The following is a 15,940-nucleotide window of genomic DNA, read 5'->3' as shown; positions in this document are numbered from 1 at the left end:
TCAGGTCTCCCATGTGGGTACAGAATCCCAAGGCTTTGGGCCATCCTCTGATGCCCTCCCAGGCCACAACAGGGAGCTGGATGGGAAATGTAGCCACTAGGACATGAAATGGTGCCCATGTGGGATCCTGACATTTGCAAGGTGAGGATTTAATCATTGAGCCATCATACCAGGCCAAGTTGTAGAATTTTTATGGAGAATGGGTGCCCTGAAGATGAGCCCCCAGTGAAAGAAAAGACTCTGCTTTTTGTGACCGAAGGCATAAAGAAGAAAAAGTAGACAATCTTTTCTATGGGAAGGAAACAGGATGCGTTCATTCATTCACTACAACAAATCAGAGAGTCCCGTAAATGGACCAGGCACTGTCACTGCGTTATCCATGACCCAGTGTGGAGGAGATGGAGTCAGGATGTGAGGATTTGTACTCCTGCAGAAAACAGTGGTTGGTAGTGTCATTGAGACAGGGGGACAGACAGTGACCAGGTGTCCCATGAATGAGGAGGAGGGCAGCCCTGAGAGGCTGGTATTGGATGTCAGGTTGGCTTTGAATCATGCCAGTGGAGCAGGCAGGTGGAGAATTGAGTCTGGAGCTCCTGCAGAGATCTGTGGGCAAGAACTAATGTCATCAGCAGGGACAGCTGTCGGAACTGCCATCTGAGCTAACATCACCCATGGCCAGGGGGTGAGGCCCACTCAAGCGTGTGGATCCAGCCAAGCATTTGGTGACCAGGAGCAGGGGTGGCTCTGTGGAGAGAAGCCGAGGAGGCAAGAGGGTGTCTGTAAGGTGGCCCAGCAGGCAGACTTGGGGAGGGAGAATGTACGAAAAAGCCAGACAGCAGCCTTCACTGGGGATCAGAAGAGGGCTGACATCTCCACTGGATGTGGCCATGAGGAGATGGCTACTCACCCTGGGGACAGCCGGCCGGGTGGAACAGTGGGATTACATCGTGAACGGTGTGCACTGAACAACAAATGGGTCAGAGTAGGGTGTGTAGAGAGAGTGCTGCTCTTGAGGGCACTGTGGCTGTGCTGACAAGCCAGAGGGAGGCCAAGAGAGAAAACAGCAGAGATGTGGGCTTTGAAAAAGCCAATCAGAGGGACCATCTGCAAGGAAGATGGGGGCCTCTAGCAGTGGGCTGCAGGAGACTGGGGGTGGAGGATGGCAGGGCTTGCTGGGCAAGATAGGTTGGCTTCAAACAACTGTGGCTTTCTCCTCCACCAGGGAAAGTTGTGGTCACGAGGGAGCCATATGCTTAATGGGCTCAGGAGGGTCTGGAGGGCCCGGCGTGGCCTAGCGGCTAAAGTCCTCGCCTTGAATGCCCTGGGATCCCATATGGGAGCCGGTTCTAATCCCGGCAGCTCCACTTCCCATCCAGCTCCCTGCTTGTGGCCTGGGAAAGCAGTCGAGGTCAGCCCAATGCATTGGGACCCTGCACCCCTGTGGGAGACCCGGAGGAGGTTCCTGGTTCCCAGCTTCGGATTGGCACAGCACTGGCTGTTGCGGCTCACCTGGGGAGTGAATCATCGGACGAAAGATCTTCCTCTCTTTCTCTCCTCCTCTCTGTATATCTGACTTTGTAATAAAATAAATAAATCTTTAAAAAAAAAAAAGAGGGTCTGGAAGAGTTAAGACCCCTGCACTGTTACATGGGGTGTGCTTGGGCTTGCTAGAAATTTAAATGAGCACCCCCTCCTGTGGGCCACGCTGGCTGAATCGGGGTGTTCCGGGTGGAGGCCAGGAGGTACTGAGGCTGTGCCGCCCACACAGACATCGCCAACCGCGTGCTGCTGTCATGCTTTGCCATTGAGATGCTTCTGAAGATGTATGGGCTGGGCCTGCGCCAGTACTTCATGTCCATCTTCAACCGCTTCGACTGCTTCGTGGTGTGCAGTGGCATCCTGGAGCTCCTGCTGGTGGAGTCGGGCGCCATGACGCCCCTGGGCATCTCTGTGCTGCGTTGCATCCGCCTCCTGAGGCTGTTCAAGATCACCAAGTGAGCACAGGCCTGGTGAGGGAGAGGGACGGGGATGGAGGGAGAGAGAGGGCAAGGAGAGGGAGGGGCAGGACTGGGGATGAGAAAAGGGGAGGGCCAGAGGCTGATGCAGGGGTGCGGAGGGCGCACCCGAGAGCACCCAGGGCTCATAGGCCCAGAAACAGGAGTGAGGCAGCATCCATGGAGGAAGGAGATAGGGCACTGGAAGCCTTTCCGCCCCATACGTGTCCTGTCAACCTTTTCTGGCTGGGCCCGGTGCAAGGGATCTGCTGCCTCCTCCCCACCTCGCTGTGCGGCTCCCACCAGGTACTGGACATCATTGAGCAACCTGGTGGCCTCTCTGCTCAACTCCATACGCTCCATCGCCTCGCTGCTGCTGCTGCTCTTCCTCTTCATCGTCATCTTCGCCCTGCTGGGCATGCAGCTCTTTGGGGGCCGATACGACTTCGAGGACACAGAAGTGCGGCGTAGCAACTTCGACAACTTCCCCCAGGCCCTTATCAGCGTCTTCCAGGTAGGCCTTCCCTGTCTATGTGCGATCAGTTGCCTGTTGCTGTTTCTTGTCCTCCAAAGGCAGGGAGGGGCACCCTCCTCCTCCAGGAAACCTTCTCTGATTTGCTGGTTAAGTTCCACATCCCTCTCCAGGCAGCCCACCACCCATGCAATGCTGACCTGCTTGTCTCCTGCAAACGCGGTGGTGCCCATGGGCAGCAGCTGATAAATGTGCAGCTGCGGTAGGCGGGAAGATGCGAGCTGTGCTTTCCCAGCCACATGCTGCTTGCTCTCAGAGGGCAGTGAGCACGGTGAGGTCTCCCCATGGCTTGAAAGCCCCCCAAAAAAGTGACCCGATTCTCACTGCAGAGGGTGACTAGGCCACCTGCCTGTTCCCCAAAAGCCACCAAGAGATCATGGCTGCAAGTCAGAGTCAGGGTGTAAAATGGCTCATCCCAGCTGCAGCCCATGTCTCATGAGTGATGCCACCTGTCATGTGGACCAGCCTGTGCTGTTGGTCCCCAGCCAGCAGCTTCCTTTTTACTCTGCCATTCCCCTCACTGGCTGGTCTGGTGCCAGTTCTTGCAAGGGACTAACATTTCACACTCTTTCTGGAAACTACCATGACAGGGAACAGCATAGAGGATGTGGTGACCCCAACAGGTTCTCTGGTGTGGCTGGGTTTGATGAGATTATTAGGTCATTGGAAGAAGAGCCATGGGGAGACCTGTGCATCACTGGATAGAGAGGAAGGGGTGGGGACTGCCATGTTGGGAAGCCCTTCATTAGTCACCCTGTCCGATCCTCCTCGCATCCCCTCCTGCTAGGTGCTGACAGGTGAGGACTGGAACTCCGTGATGTACAACGGCATCATGGCCTACGGCGGCCCGTCCTACCCCGGTGTGCTTGTGTGCATCTATTTCATCATCCTTTTCGTCTGTGGCAACTGTATCCCCTCGGGGCTTGAGGAAGAGGCAGAGAATCGGGCTTCCAAGAGGGGTCCAGGGTGGCTCCTTCAAGAAGAGCTATAGGCTAACTCCCTCCTCCAGGAAGGCCAGAGAGACACAGCTGAGACTGGCTGCAGATGGCACGGTGCAATCCCACCCAGGTGAGCCTGGAGCAGGGAGGAGAAAGGCCAGACTTCGCTGAGGGGCAGGGAGAGGAGGGGACAGGCTGAGCCAGAGATTCCATGGCAGCAGAGACGTGTGGTCTAGAGGTGGCCAGGGTGCACCCTGGAACCAGAAAGACTGAGATGGGCACAGAGAGAGGTTGGCAGTGCCTTAGGGATCCTGCTGCAGACATCATAGGATTTGATGTTGTGGGGAGGTGGGCGATGGAGGGAAGGAGACAGGGGAAACCCTTGTTCCTGAGCTCAAGGGGTGCCCAGCCCCATCTAGAAGGTGGGGTCAATTCTGGACAGGAACTGGATGGGACTCAAAGATGGTGGTGGGTTCAGGTCCCCATGGGAGTGAGCTGCTCTAGGGCCTCTGGCCTTTGTCACCAGGCCCAGGCCCTTCAGCCTCCCACCCCAGCTGTCAGCTGCTGCCAGTACACGGGCAGGTCAGGACTGCTGTCCCCAACAAGGTCCTTAGCTGGCCCCCCAGACATCCTGCTCAACGTCTTCCTGGCCATTGCCGTGGACAACCTGGCTGAAGCAGAGAGCCTAACCTCAGCACAAAAGGCCAAAGCCGAGGAGAGAAAACGCAGGAAGATGTCCAGGTGTGTGCCTGTTCCACAGAGGGGAACCAGACAAGCTTGACTGTGGCTGTGGGCAGAGGTCTCCCTGGGGCTGGATGAATATGATGCTGGCTGGCCATAGGGCAGCTTTCTGCAACCAGGATATCAAGGGTGGCTCTCTCCAGAACTTCAGTGATCCCTTTGACTAAAGAGAGGCAGGCTGGCCTTCCAGACAGGCCTCAGGATCTAGAGGCAGCAATGGGCCGCTACAGACTGCCCCAGGGAAGAGCCCCGGCCCTCGTCTTCCAGCCCTGCTCCCAGGTAATGTGCTTCCAAGAGGGGGGCCACTGAGCCATTTCTCAATTTATTTGTCTGAGATCTGTCCTGACTGTCACCTGGACCCTCCTTCAGAGTGGAAACCAAACTGGTCATCTAGACCAATATTTCTCAAATTCAAGCTGCCAGTGCCCCACCCCCTGGGGCCCCTGTCACAAGATAGATGCTGACTCAGGGAGTCAAAGCCAACTGGCAGTGCCATGGCCATGCTTGGGGCATGCTCTAAGGCACCAGCTTCCAAAACCCATGCCAACAGAGGCTTCTAACCGTGACTTCTTTGGGAAGCAGGTGCAAGGCAGCCTCCTGCCCATTCACTATCAGCGGACACCACAAGCAGCTGGCCAGTGAGTCGCAGCTAGCCATGGGTCTGACCCTGCCCTGTGGCCAGGGAGAGAGGCCTGGTCCTGTATGGTAGCTAAAGCTGCCCCTTCCTCCACAGATGCCTGTGGGCCCCTGCTGGGGATCCCTGGAGACACATCCCCAGGAACTTTCTGGGTGCACTCCACTTGGCTTTGCTTGGTTTTCCCAACCTAGGGGTCTCCCTGACAAGTCAGAGGAGGAGAAGTCCATGATGGCCAAGAAGTTGGAACAGAAGCCCAAGGGAGAGGGCATCCCCACCACTGCCAAGGTGAGCCCCCCTGTGGGCAGTCTGGGGACAAGAATGGAGGGCTCTGAAGGTCCCTAGGTCTCTGCTGTGCTTCAGGGAGAAATCTGAGGGTCCACCTGCCAGGCTTATCAGGTTATCAGAAGGCAATGGCACCTGCCTGCTCTCTGTGCGGGGAAAGAGCCGGGCTCCTCATCCAGTGTTTGCCACACCAAGAGGCAGGCACCCCAGTCTGGGCTCTTCCCCAGAGCAATATGATGCCACCTCCCAGGATACCCACTCTTGCTCCTGCATGGAGAGGTAGCCCTGGCCTCCACCGTGGCCTGCTGCTTCAGCCCGGCTCTGCCCAGCACTCCTGCAGACAGGAAGTAGAGAGCAGAGTGTCAGGGAACCCATGCTGAGGGGCACGTGCTCTGCACCTGGGGGCTCCACAGGGAAGACAGGCTCACTCGACTTCACACAGCCCTGGCGGGTTGTGTGGCCAGCTGGACCTAGCCTCCCCACTGTGAATCAGGCAGGATCTCACCCCGGCTCCTTGGTGCCTCCCGCCCAGGTCATAAGAGGGCTAAGCGAGCCAGAAGCCTCCAGAATGGGCTTGGTCTCTGCTTACTGCAGCTTTTGTCTCTCTCTCCTTTTCACTGTGTCCCTCCCTGCAGCTGAAGGTCGACGAGTTTGAGTCGAATGTCAATGAGGTGAAGGATCCCTACCCTTCAGCTGACTTCCCAGGTGAGGAACCCTCAGCCCGGGCTGTGCATGGGGCTGGGACCAAGCAGAGGGCACTGGTGCTGAAGGCGTCCCCCACTGGCTGGCTGTGTGTCTGCTCTGGGACCCCACCCCCCACATGGAGGTCAGGAGGCTGGCGTGCCCCTTCTGTGCCCAACCTTGCTGATAACCTCCGCCAGCCCACCTCTTCCTCCTACACACCTCATAGAACACCTGCTGGGGTCCACCTGCTAGGATTCACTAAGCACTAGCTGTGTGCTTCTGTGCTAAGGACTTGAAATTCAAGGAGCACAGAGACCTGTGGGTCTTGTCTAATAGTCATCCAGAACAGTCCTAGAGGAGGCTGTGCCACCTTCTAGAGTTTGGTGAGGCTAAACTGAGCTAAATGGGACTGTGAGTAGCATTGCAGGAAAGAGAGAGACCAGGGCAGGAGCCAGAGGATGAGTAAGACCACAGCTTGGGGCCTTGGGTAGTCAGTGGTCATTGCAGAGACTGCTCACCTGGCCCAGGGGAGGATGCTTGGGGCACACAGCCCCAGATGGCACCTGTCACAGAGGCCCCGTGAGAGCCAAGGCCCAAGAGCTCTTCCTTAGCCCGCTCAGACCCCTGCACAAGTTTCTATGTCTGTGGAATCACCTGATTGGCCATGATGTGGCCAATTATCCAATGACTTTAAGTTCCCCCTTCCAAATGGCACAGGAAAGGTACTCAGAAAATGAAATGAAGGAGAAAAAGGATTGTGCAAAGTGTGGGAAGCATGAGGCTGGTATGGGATGAACTGAGTCCATTTTTGCGAGCAGCCACCAAAGATGAATGCTTGCACTTTAGAGTAATTCATTCAGGGTGACTGCGCCTGACAGTGGCCACCTACCCCATGGGAGTGGCTGGTGTACATGTGGGAGGGGCAGGAAGGAAGTGGGCAGGGCCTATGTCCCCCCCAGGACCATGGCTGCCTGGGCAGGACCGGAGGGTCACAATAAGATCCCTGTCCTGAGGGAAGGGAGTGGGAGATATACAGAGAGGAGGAGAGACAGAGGGGAAGATCTTCCCTCCGATGATTCACTCCCCAAGTGACCGCAACGGCCAGTGCTGTGCCAATCCGAAGCTGGGAACCAGGAACCTCTTCCGGGTCTCCCACGCGGGTGCAGGGTCCCAAAGCTTTGGGCCATCCTCAACTGCCTTCCCAGGCCACAAACAGGGAGCTGGATGGGAAGTGGAGCTGCCGGGATTAGAACCGGCTCCCATATGGGATCCCAGGGCGTTCAAGGCAAGGACTTTAGCTGCTAGGCCATGGCGCCAGGCCCAAGGGGGTCTAGAATTCTTAGCAGAGCAGGAGAAGTGGCTGATGTGGGAGGGCATGAGCCCCGGCAGGTGGCTGTGATGGAGAGAGTAGAATCCTGGGCATTTGTGCAGGATCCAGCAGGGGCAGAGAGGAGGTGACTGCTGGCTGAGAACCTAGAGGGACCCTGACTGTCCACAGTGCCCCCTGCATGCTCCTGGAGCCCACCACCCAGAATAGAGGACCTGGGGATCTGGGCTCCCTCTTAAGACCCAAGAGCCAGTGACCACATGTGGCTTGTCCATCTCTCCCTCCTTTAGCCCAGGCCCTCATCTCTTGGGCCTGCTGTGGTCCTTGGGCCTGACTGAAGTGCAATGGAAACTTGCTCTTTTCCTGCTGGCAGTTTCTGTCACAGTCATTATTCCTAGCCCAGGGAGGGACCCGGGAGTTGGTTTTTCTCAACAACTCCTGCCCCTTGTCAGTTTCACAGACTGGGGAGCTCAGAGGTGAGGGGGATGGGAAAGTGATGGTGGTGGGCAGAAGTGCCCAGCAAGGAAAAGCAGAGCCAGGGCCAGAACTTTGGGCTACTCAAGCAGGTTCCCCACCCCACCACCAGCCCCTCAGGGTTTAAGGCAGTGTGTGGGGGTCCAGAAGATACAGCAATAAGGTTTCTCAGCCTGACTCCACCTCTGGAAGTTTCTGGGCCTCGCAGCAATTCCTAATGGCTCAAGCCTGCTGGCCATAGAGCCGGAGCAAGGGAGGACAGGGACTGGGGGTGTGGGGACTGGCCCTGTTCGTGCCAACAATTTAGACCGCCTGGGGCTGCCAGCTTCCTGGGCTACCAGGAGAACACTGAAAGCGGAAGCCAGGGGCACAGTGAAGTATGGGAGAGCACCTCTAACCTCCCTCCTCTTCTCACAGGGGATGATGAGGAAGATGAGCCCGAGATCCCAGTGAGCCCCCGACCACGTCCGCTGGCTGAGCTGCAGCTCAAAGAGAAGGCAGTGCCAATTCCAGAAGCCAGTTCCTTCTTCATCTTCAGCCCCACAAACAAGTAGGTGGCCCCTTGGCTGCTGTAGAGTCACTGACAGGATCCCTGGGAGAGACTTCTGGATTCTCCGTGCCAACAGGCCACTATGGGGAGTGTGCGCCTTTAGCTCAAGGTCTTGCCACAATCTCTTGGGGAAGTGCAAAGATAGAGAGAAAAGTCCTCCATCCATTGCTGGTTTATTCCCCCAAAAGGCCACATTGGCCAAAGCCAGGCAGGCGAAAGCCAGGAACCAGAAGCCTCCTACAGGTGTCCCACATGGATTCAAGTGCCCAAGCAGTTGGGCCATCTTTCACTGCTTTCCCAAGCACATGAGAGGAGCTGTATTGGAAGTGGAGAAGTCAGGACACGAACCGGCACCCATATAGGATGCCAGTATCACAGAGGGTGGCTTAATCTGCTACACCACAGTACCAGCTCCAAGAAGGGCTGCTTTAATCCTGATCACCAACTCACACCTAAGCAGAACTGTGTTGATTGGCTCCTTTCTGAGAGCCGCTTCAGGGAGGGCAGAGAGACGGGGGCTGGGGACACTGTCGTCTTTCTCAGCTCCATGACTTCACCCTTTAAAAGACACAGATGCTGGTCTTCCTGGATCTCATCTGCCTGTGCTAGGGCTAAACATCAGCTCTGCTGAACCCTGGCAGGGAACTGGGAAAGGTGGTGGATGAGGCTACAGGGACTTAAAGAGGGGGGGTTCTACATGTCCAACCCAAGCACCATGAAGAGCCAACGCCAAATTCGCGCTGACCCTGTGGAGAGTAGGCAGGAAGCAGGTCCAGCGGCCCCCACAGGACACAGTCTGGTGAGGCTGGGGTTTCCAGCAACTCCCTGCTCCCCTGTCTGCCCCATCCCCAGGATCCGTGTCCTGTGTCACCGCATCGTCAATGCCACCTGGTTCACCAACTTCATCCTGCTCTTCATCCTGCTCAGCAGCGCTGCGCTGGCTGCTGAGGACCCCATCCGGGCCGAGTCCACACGGAACAAGGTGATGGTGGTCTGTCCACCTCGACCACCCTGCACCTCACTGGTGCCCAGACTGCAGCTGTGTCCTCTCCGTGCCTACAGCATTTGAGTTCTTAAGATTTTAAAGTTCTGAATGGCCAGGACTGCTCAGTGCACTCTTGCTGCCTGCTTTTGTTAATGATGATAGTGGTGGTGGTGATAGTGCTGGCGATAATGTTGCTGTAATGATATCATTTTGTACCACTCACCTCACTGGGCTGCTCCCCTTCCTGCTCCATCCCCAGATCCTTGGGTATTTTGACATTGCATTCACTTCTGTCTTCACGGTGGAGATTGTCCTCAAGGTGAGTGAAGGCTGTGGAACAGACATCCTGCATGTGGGCCTTGCTGGGTCAGGAAGGGGTAGGGAACCTCCCCAATGTGCTCCAACATAGCCAAGCTGAGCTCCCTTGGGGGCTGGGCTGATATGGGGGAGAGAAGCAGGATGCAGGACAAGGGACAGGGCTTCCACTGCTGAGCCAGGTCAGCAGGTGCCTGCAGAGCAGGCTGGAGACAGGAAGTATGGCGGCCCAGGATTCACCACCCTGATGAGCCTTCAGCCCTTCTCTGTCCCACAGAAGGCACTTTTAGCTTAGTAGCAGACTGGGGCAGCTGTGTTTGTTCCTAGGAGTTCCTGGAGGTGTGACACTGCCCCCTGCTGGTAGCCTTTTTTGTTTCTAGGAGTCCCCAGAGGTGTGACATTGCCCCCCCTGGGCTTTGGCCTCTAGTGTACCCTGTGATGCCTGGGCAGCACATCACTGCTTACCTGTTCGAGGGACATGAGGTTCAACTCATCACACAGTGATGGGCTTGCCTTCATGAACAAGAAGAGGGGACAGGTCCACCCCCACGCTCCTCCCCACCCAGGATGCTGCCTGTCTCCCTCCAGATGACGACCTTCGGGGCCTTCCTGCACAAGGGATCCTTCTGCCGCAACTATTTCAACATGCTGGACCTGCTGGTGGTGGCCGTGTCCCTCATTTCCATGGGACTCGAGTGAGCAGGAGCAGGGGCCAGCCCCCAGATGGACACCTCCCCCATGTTCTTGCTTTGGGCCTCTGAACAGGAATCTTGTGCAACTTTCGTGGGACCTATGCTTCTAGAGGCCAGCCTCTCAGGGTCACAGACAGGGGCAAGGCGTGTCCTGGAGGCCAGAAGGGGATGCCAAAAGGAGGCGGCAGTCACCCAGTGGTGTGGCCCCTGCCTTCAGTCTGGCACTTGAGGCAGGCTGTTGCAATGTGTAGAGAAAGCATTCTGCTGCATGGCCCACAGGGGGAGCTTTCCCCTGGGGTGGTGGGAGACATGGGAGGGAGTGCTTGCAGATGGAAGAGCAGCTGTGCAGAGAGCTAGGGCAGAAAGTGGTTGGAGGCTGCCCTAGCCCGTGACCCTCAGCACCTTGTCACAGGTCTAGCGCCATCTCTGTAGTGAAGATCCTGAGAGTGTTAAGGGTGCTCCGCCCCCTCCGAGCCATCAACAGAGCCAAGGGGTTGAAGGTAAGCAGAAGTGTGATCCCTGGGACTGGCCGAAGGGGCTGCAAGATTCAGACCCCAGAAACCAGAGCCCTGCCTTGGCCAGGGCACATGTACATCCCCTAGGCTGAGGGAGTGAGGGGTGTGGTCAGCAACCAGGCTTCCTCCTGCCTCCTGTTGGCTGGGAGACTGCAAGTCTCACCCTGGGGGAGTTCTCTGGGCTGGGCTAGTGGGCTTGTGGCTGGTGCGGACCCCGCCCCCCACGGACCCTCCGTTCCCAGCACGTGGTGCAGTGTGTGTTCGTGGCCATCCGCACCATCGGCAACATCGTCCTGGTCACCACCCTCCTGCAGTTCATGTTCGCCTGCATTGGCGTCCAGCTCTTCAAGGTAAGCCCTCTTCCCACTCCTGGCCTCAGCCGCTAACACCTCCACAGGCCTGAGGCTGGCTCAAACAGGGGAATCCCCAGGTTGTGAAGTCGGTGGTCCCCAACTTCATGATCTCAAGGCTAGGATGACACAAGTCAAGATCAGGCTGGCATTGATGATGGCGCTGGCTGCCACTACCATGGTGGTCCCTCTGTCCCACAGGCCCTGAAGCCACCCCTGCCTCTTATGACCTCAGCCACAAGTGCCTGACCAGCCCCTGGCTCTGCCATGGGTGTCTGCCGCCTGGGCTCCCATTGGCGTGGTCTCTGTGCCTGCTCCCCAGGGAGGGCACAGCTATGAGGTTGCTTTCTGAAGATCAGCCCTGCTAGGGTATCCTGCCACAGCTCTGATTCCAGATGCCTTGTGCTGTCACATTATCTATAGGACACAGATTGGCACCTTGATGGTCCCTGTCACGACCCCCAAAGCATGATCTTCTAAAGTCAGTTGATCTCAGACATGCAGTGACACCTCCATACAATCACCTGTTCACTCAACAAGCACATGAGACTGGAGCATTTTCTCTGTGCACGGGCGGAGGCCTCTGTTGGGGCTAAGGGGTCACAGACTCAATGAGGCCTTTCCTGAGATGATCCCAGGCACCTTCAGAGGGGCCTGTGCCACTGGTCCTGTCTGGGAAGGGTAGGAGTGCTTGGTGTCTGGTGTCCTCTCCTCCCAGCCTCCCTGTCATTTGCCCCCTGCCCTCCATTGTCCTTGGGCTCTGAGTCCCAGAACTCTGAAGGCATAAACCTCCCCTGGCCTGGTGCACAGCCCTGGGCCAGGCCCAGAGGAAGCCACGCCTCCTAAAACAGGGAATGAGAAGCCCCCAGGATGGATGGGATGACTTCAGCTAGATCAGGGATGACCAGGACCCTTCAGGATTCCTTCAGTCCGCCTTCCCGTCGACCTGCGGCTTCTCAAAGACCCCAGGTGCTGGTTAACCAGCTAACAGGAAGGCCTCGGCAGCAGGGGGCGCTTCACACAGCACCTTACTCTGGGAATGTGTGCTGTGCCTTCTACATGTTGCCAGATGACCCAGCTCTGTTTTCCATCTTAATCAGGTGTCTGGTTTTAAGGGCCCAGAGGCCATTGTGTCCATTCCCTGCTTCCCCCCTGAGCCACGTGCTCCACCTCTGCCCCTTGCTCCAGTGCCCATAAGGAGGGGCATGGTGTGGACAGCCCCACAAGCCACAGGGCAAAGGGCAGCTGTGCTCTCAGACAATGCCATAGTGACAGTTCTGTCTCCGGGCCTTGGAAGGAGCTGGACCGGAAGCCATGTACTCTATGCTCAGCCTGGTCACAACAAGATCGAGCAGTGAACTCCTTTGATTCAAGCAAAATCCCTTTCAGGTGCCCAATAGGTGGCCTAAGTGAGAGGAGAACCTGATCTGGCTGAAGTCAGTATAGATAGGAGAACAGAGCCTACCTGCTGAGGCTGTGGGGTGGGCCAGCTGGGGCTGAGCGCTCGGAGGGTCTGCTGGCTCCATCTCCACTCTCATTTTCACAGCAGCCAGCAGGGGAAGGAAGGTGGAAGGCAGAAGCTTCTTCTCTTGCTCTGTATGTAATGACGCGAGAACAGACCCTGCAGCAGAAAGGGCAGTGAGGGGGAGCAGGGTGTCCAAATATCCCCACCCCAATCCCATCTCAGCCGGGCACTCAGCAGATGACCGCCAAAGGTCCTGGATTCTCAGCCGTGGTAGCAGCTAGGCGGGCTGGGAAATCTGTGAAGGAGTCATGGCCGTGGATGGTGCTGAAGGGGAAAGAGTGCTCCAGGCCCTGCCCACAGCAGAGAAAGAGTCAGGCTTCTCCTCCCCCGGCTGCCCCGCCCCTGGGCCTCCTTGGCCATCCCCTTCCCGAAACAGCCTGTCTCCCTCTCCCCCTCCTGGTGCAGGGCAAGTTCTTCAGCTGCAACGACTTATCCAAAATGACGGAAGAGGAGTGCAGGTGCGCAGGCTCGGCCAGCCCAGTGTACAACGGGAGGGGACACCCAGCAGGAACCTCATGTCAGGGAGGGGTCCCATCCTGGGGTGTTCACAGAAGCCGCTTTCCTTGATCCACCAAGGGGAGGGAGCATCCAGGAGTGTCCCCTCCCGTTCCCAACCTAGACCCTCACTTCCTGTGCACCCTCCTGGCCTGGGGACCAGAGATGGTGGGTGGGCAGCGGGCAGAGGCAATGCCGTGACTGTCCACCCCTCATCAGGGGCTACTACTACGTGTACAAGGATGGGGATCCCACGCAGATAGAGCTGCGCGCCCGCCAGTGGACGCACAACGACTTTCACTTTGACAATGTCCTCTCTGCTATGATGTCACTCTTCACGGTCTCCACCTTCGAGGGTTGGCCTCAGTGAGTGCGAGGTGGGGCCTGGGGCCAGTGTGCATGCTCAGGGCTGTGCCAGGGAGCCAGCAAGCCAGGCAACCTGCAGAAGCCACCAGCTCACTCATGCTGTGTAAGACAGCTGTTTCCCTGCTCATGCCAAGGGGAACCTGACCAGGAACTCCATGGGTCCCCACACGCATGTGCCCCTCTGCCTACAGGGGAACCCACTGACTGGGGAGAGATGGGCAGGGCACCCCATGGAAACTGAGCCTTTGCTGGACCAGTCCCAACCTCTCTCCCATCACCTGAGCACCTAAAAAGCTCCCTTGGCTCCCGCCTGTCTCAGCCTGGGTCTCTGCTTCATACCTCAGCCTGGCGGCCTCTCTTCTCTGCCCATTCAGGTTACTGTACAAGGCCATAGACTCCAACCAGGAGGACATGGGCCCTGTTTACAACAACCGAGTGGAGATGGCCATTTTCTTCATCATCTACATCATCCTCATCGCCTTCTTCATGATGAACATCTTCGTGGGTTTTGTCATCGTCACTTTCCAGGAGCAGGGGGAGACGGAGTACAAGAACTGTGAGCTGGACAAGAACCAGGTACCTGGGCCACCTGCTGGGGCTGGGGGATGGGAGCAGAGCCCTAATCGACCTCTACCATTCTTGGGGTCCTCGCTCCCTTGGGAAACAAGCCCAGCCCAGCCCCCACCCTGTGACCTTCACCCTGTCTCCAACTGGAAGTGACAAACTGAGGGTGCGGTGGTCTCTTCTCACAGAACCCTCATGATGTCCATAGAAAAGAAGCCATTCAGTGTTCCTGGCTGAGGCCAAAGGATGGGCAGGGATTACTTCAGGAGCATCTGTGGCCCAGTGCAGTTCTTTACCCTAAATAGTTCACTGAGTGCCCCATCCACAAGCTGCTGACCACAGCTGCTCCCAGCATGCAGTGGCTGCAGGTGTGGGGTGGGAGTGAGGGCCCCCTTGGTGCTGACCTGCCCTGTTATGTTGCCCCCAGCGCCAGTGTGTGCAGTATGCTCTGAAGGCCCGCCCACTGAGATGCTACATCCCCAAAAACCCATACCAGTACCAGGTGTGGTACATCGTCACCTCCTCCTACTTTGAATACCTCATGTTTGCCCTCATCATGCTCAACACCATCTGCCTGGGCATGCAGGTAAGGCGTTCAGGAGCCAAGCGTGCTCCCTGGGCCTCCCGGGTAGACATCCCCGGTATGCCCGCTATGTACTGGGTGCTCCGGAATTTGTAAAGAGGCAGCTCAAGCCACAGGAGCGATAGGATTCTGCACACAGGAGATGCTCCTGCTCTCTGCCTGTCATCTGCTGACATACAGCTGGATAACTGAATGAGTGGGACCTTGGTTTTTGTCCCTCCACACCCCCATCAGAAAAGGGGGCTTAATATTTGCAGAACAGGTGCATCTGAGAAGAGCTGTGCATCCTTTGTAAACAGTAGTTTTATGAGCGGCATCACTAGCAAGCTTTCATTAAGCACTGGAGCCCTGAAGCCCGTAGAACAGGACTTGCACAGGCCACTGCTGTGTCCTGAGGAGTCACACCCACTGTCCAGGTGGAGAAGAGATAGGAGGAGACAAGAGGGCAGCAGGCCAGGGTTATACAAGATAGTGGCTTGTCTGCAGGCTGAGTCAGGCAGACCAGGGCCATCCAACCGGGACCAGGATGATAGGAGGTGAGGGTTGGGGGCAACCGCCAGACCCCACAAACTATCTACAAGAGATGAGATTCTATTGACTTTCTGACAAAATAGTCAGAGGTCCCCAGGAAAATATATCAGAGCCTGACCTAAGGAGGACCACAGCAGTGGGCCCAGGAGGCCAAGGTCATTGCTTTTACAGCCTCTGGCCCCTGAAGGCAGCAGCTAGGTGTGGTGGGCTCCATGGGCTCTATGAGGCCACCAGCCACAGATACCAGAGTCTTCTCTCCTCATCCTTTGTCAAGAGAACTAGATGAGACCTGTCACAGCCCTGCTGGGGATCCCCTGTCCCAGGCATCCCAAAGTGGATCTGCCAGTGAGCTCTGGCCTGGCAGCCTGTGTGTGACTAACCACCCCCAAGCAGGGCTTAGAATGGGAGCACTCATACCCTCCTCTCTTCACCTCTTTGTGATGCTGCTGGGGAGCTGGGGTATCAGAAGATTTGGTGGCCGGCAGGGGATTGCAAAGCAGCCTCCTGCTTTTCTGGAAAGACTAGCCTCACCCAGGGAGAGGAGGGGGTCTGGCAATGCCAGCTGCAGGTGGACAAGCCCTCGCTTCCCTTATCTGCCACCACCGCAGCACTACAACCAGTCCGAGGAGATGAACCACATCTCAGACATCCTCAATGTGGCCTTTACCATCATCTTCACCCTGGAGATGGTACTCAAGCTCATGGCATTCAAGGCCAGGGTGAGTGCTGGGACTGCCAAGCCACAGGGGCAGCCATGGCCTGGCAGGGGCTGGAGGGGGTCTCCCATAAACCACTCTCCCTGCAGCTCCTCTGCTGCCAGCTGGCCCGCCACTTCCACCCGCAGAGGCAGGGCAGGTACT

At 57.1% G+C, this 15,940-nt stretch overlaps 1 protein-coding gene across 1 annotated transcript in view; it reads left to right on the top strand.

The window, feature by feature from the left end:
* Positions 1–15,940, top strand: part of CACNA1S (calcium voltage-gated channel subunit alpha1 S) — a 55,352-nt gene that overhangs the window by 24,648 nt on the left and 14,764 nt on the right. Inside the window, exons 11-27 of the mRNA XM_004578783.3 lie at positions 1,769–1,994; positions 2,301–2,508; positions 3,314–3,434; positions 4,091–4,205; positions 5,034–5,127; positions 5,760–5,829; positions 8,027–8,159; positions 9,012–9,141; positions 9,404–9,463; positions 10,048–10,154; positions 10,564–10,651; positions 10,909–11,016; positions 12,947–12,999; positions 13,256–13,402; positions 13,777–13,978; positions 14,394–14,552; positions 15,689–15,799. Coding sequence (XP_004578840.2) covers positions 1,769–1,994; positions 2,301–2,508; positions 3,314–3,434; positions 4,091–4,205; positions 5,034–5,127; positions 5,760–5,829; positions 8,027–8,159; positions 9,012–9,141; positions 9,404–9,463; positions 10,048–10,154; positions 10,564–10,651; positions 10,909–11,016; positions 12,947–12,999; positions 13,256–13,402; positions 13,777–13,978; positions 14,394–14,552; positions 15,689–15,799 — 2,132 coding nt within the window. The remainder of the gene's footprint in view (positions 1–1,768; positions 1,995–2,300; positions 2,509–3,313; positions 3,435–4,090; positions 4,206–5,033; positions 5,128–5,759; positions 5,830–8,026; positions 8,160–9,011; positions 9,142–9,403; positions 9,464–10,047; positions 10,155–10,563; positions 10,652–10,908; positions 11,017–12,946; positions 13,000–13,255; positions 13,403–13,776; positions 13,979–14,393; positions 14,553–15,688; positions 15,800–15,940) is intronic.

This window comes from Ochotona princeps, chromosome 10, assembly GCF_030435755.1.
Source record: "Ochotona princeps isolate mOchPri1 chromosome 10, mOchPri1.hap1, whole genome shotgun sequence".
NCBI classification, from domain to species: Eukaryota; Metazoa; Chordata; class Mammalia; order Lagomorpha; family Ochotonidae; genus Ochotona; species Ochotona princeps.
This window is presented reverse-complemented; position numbering and strand designations above follow the sequence as displayed.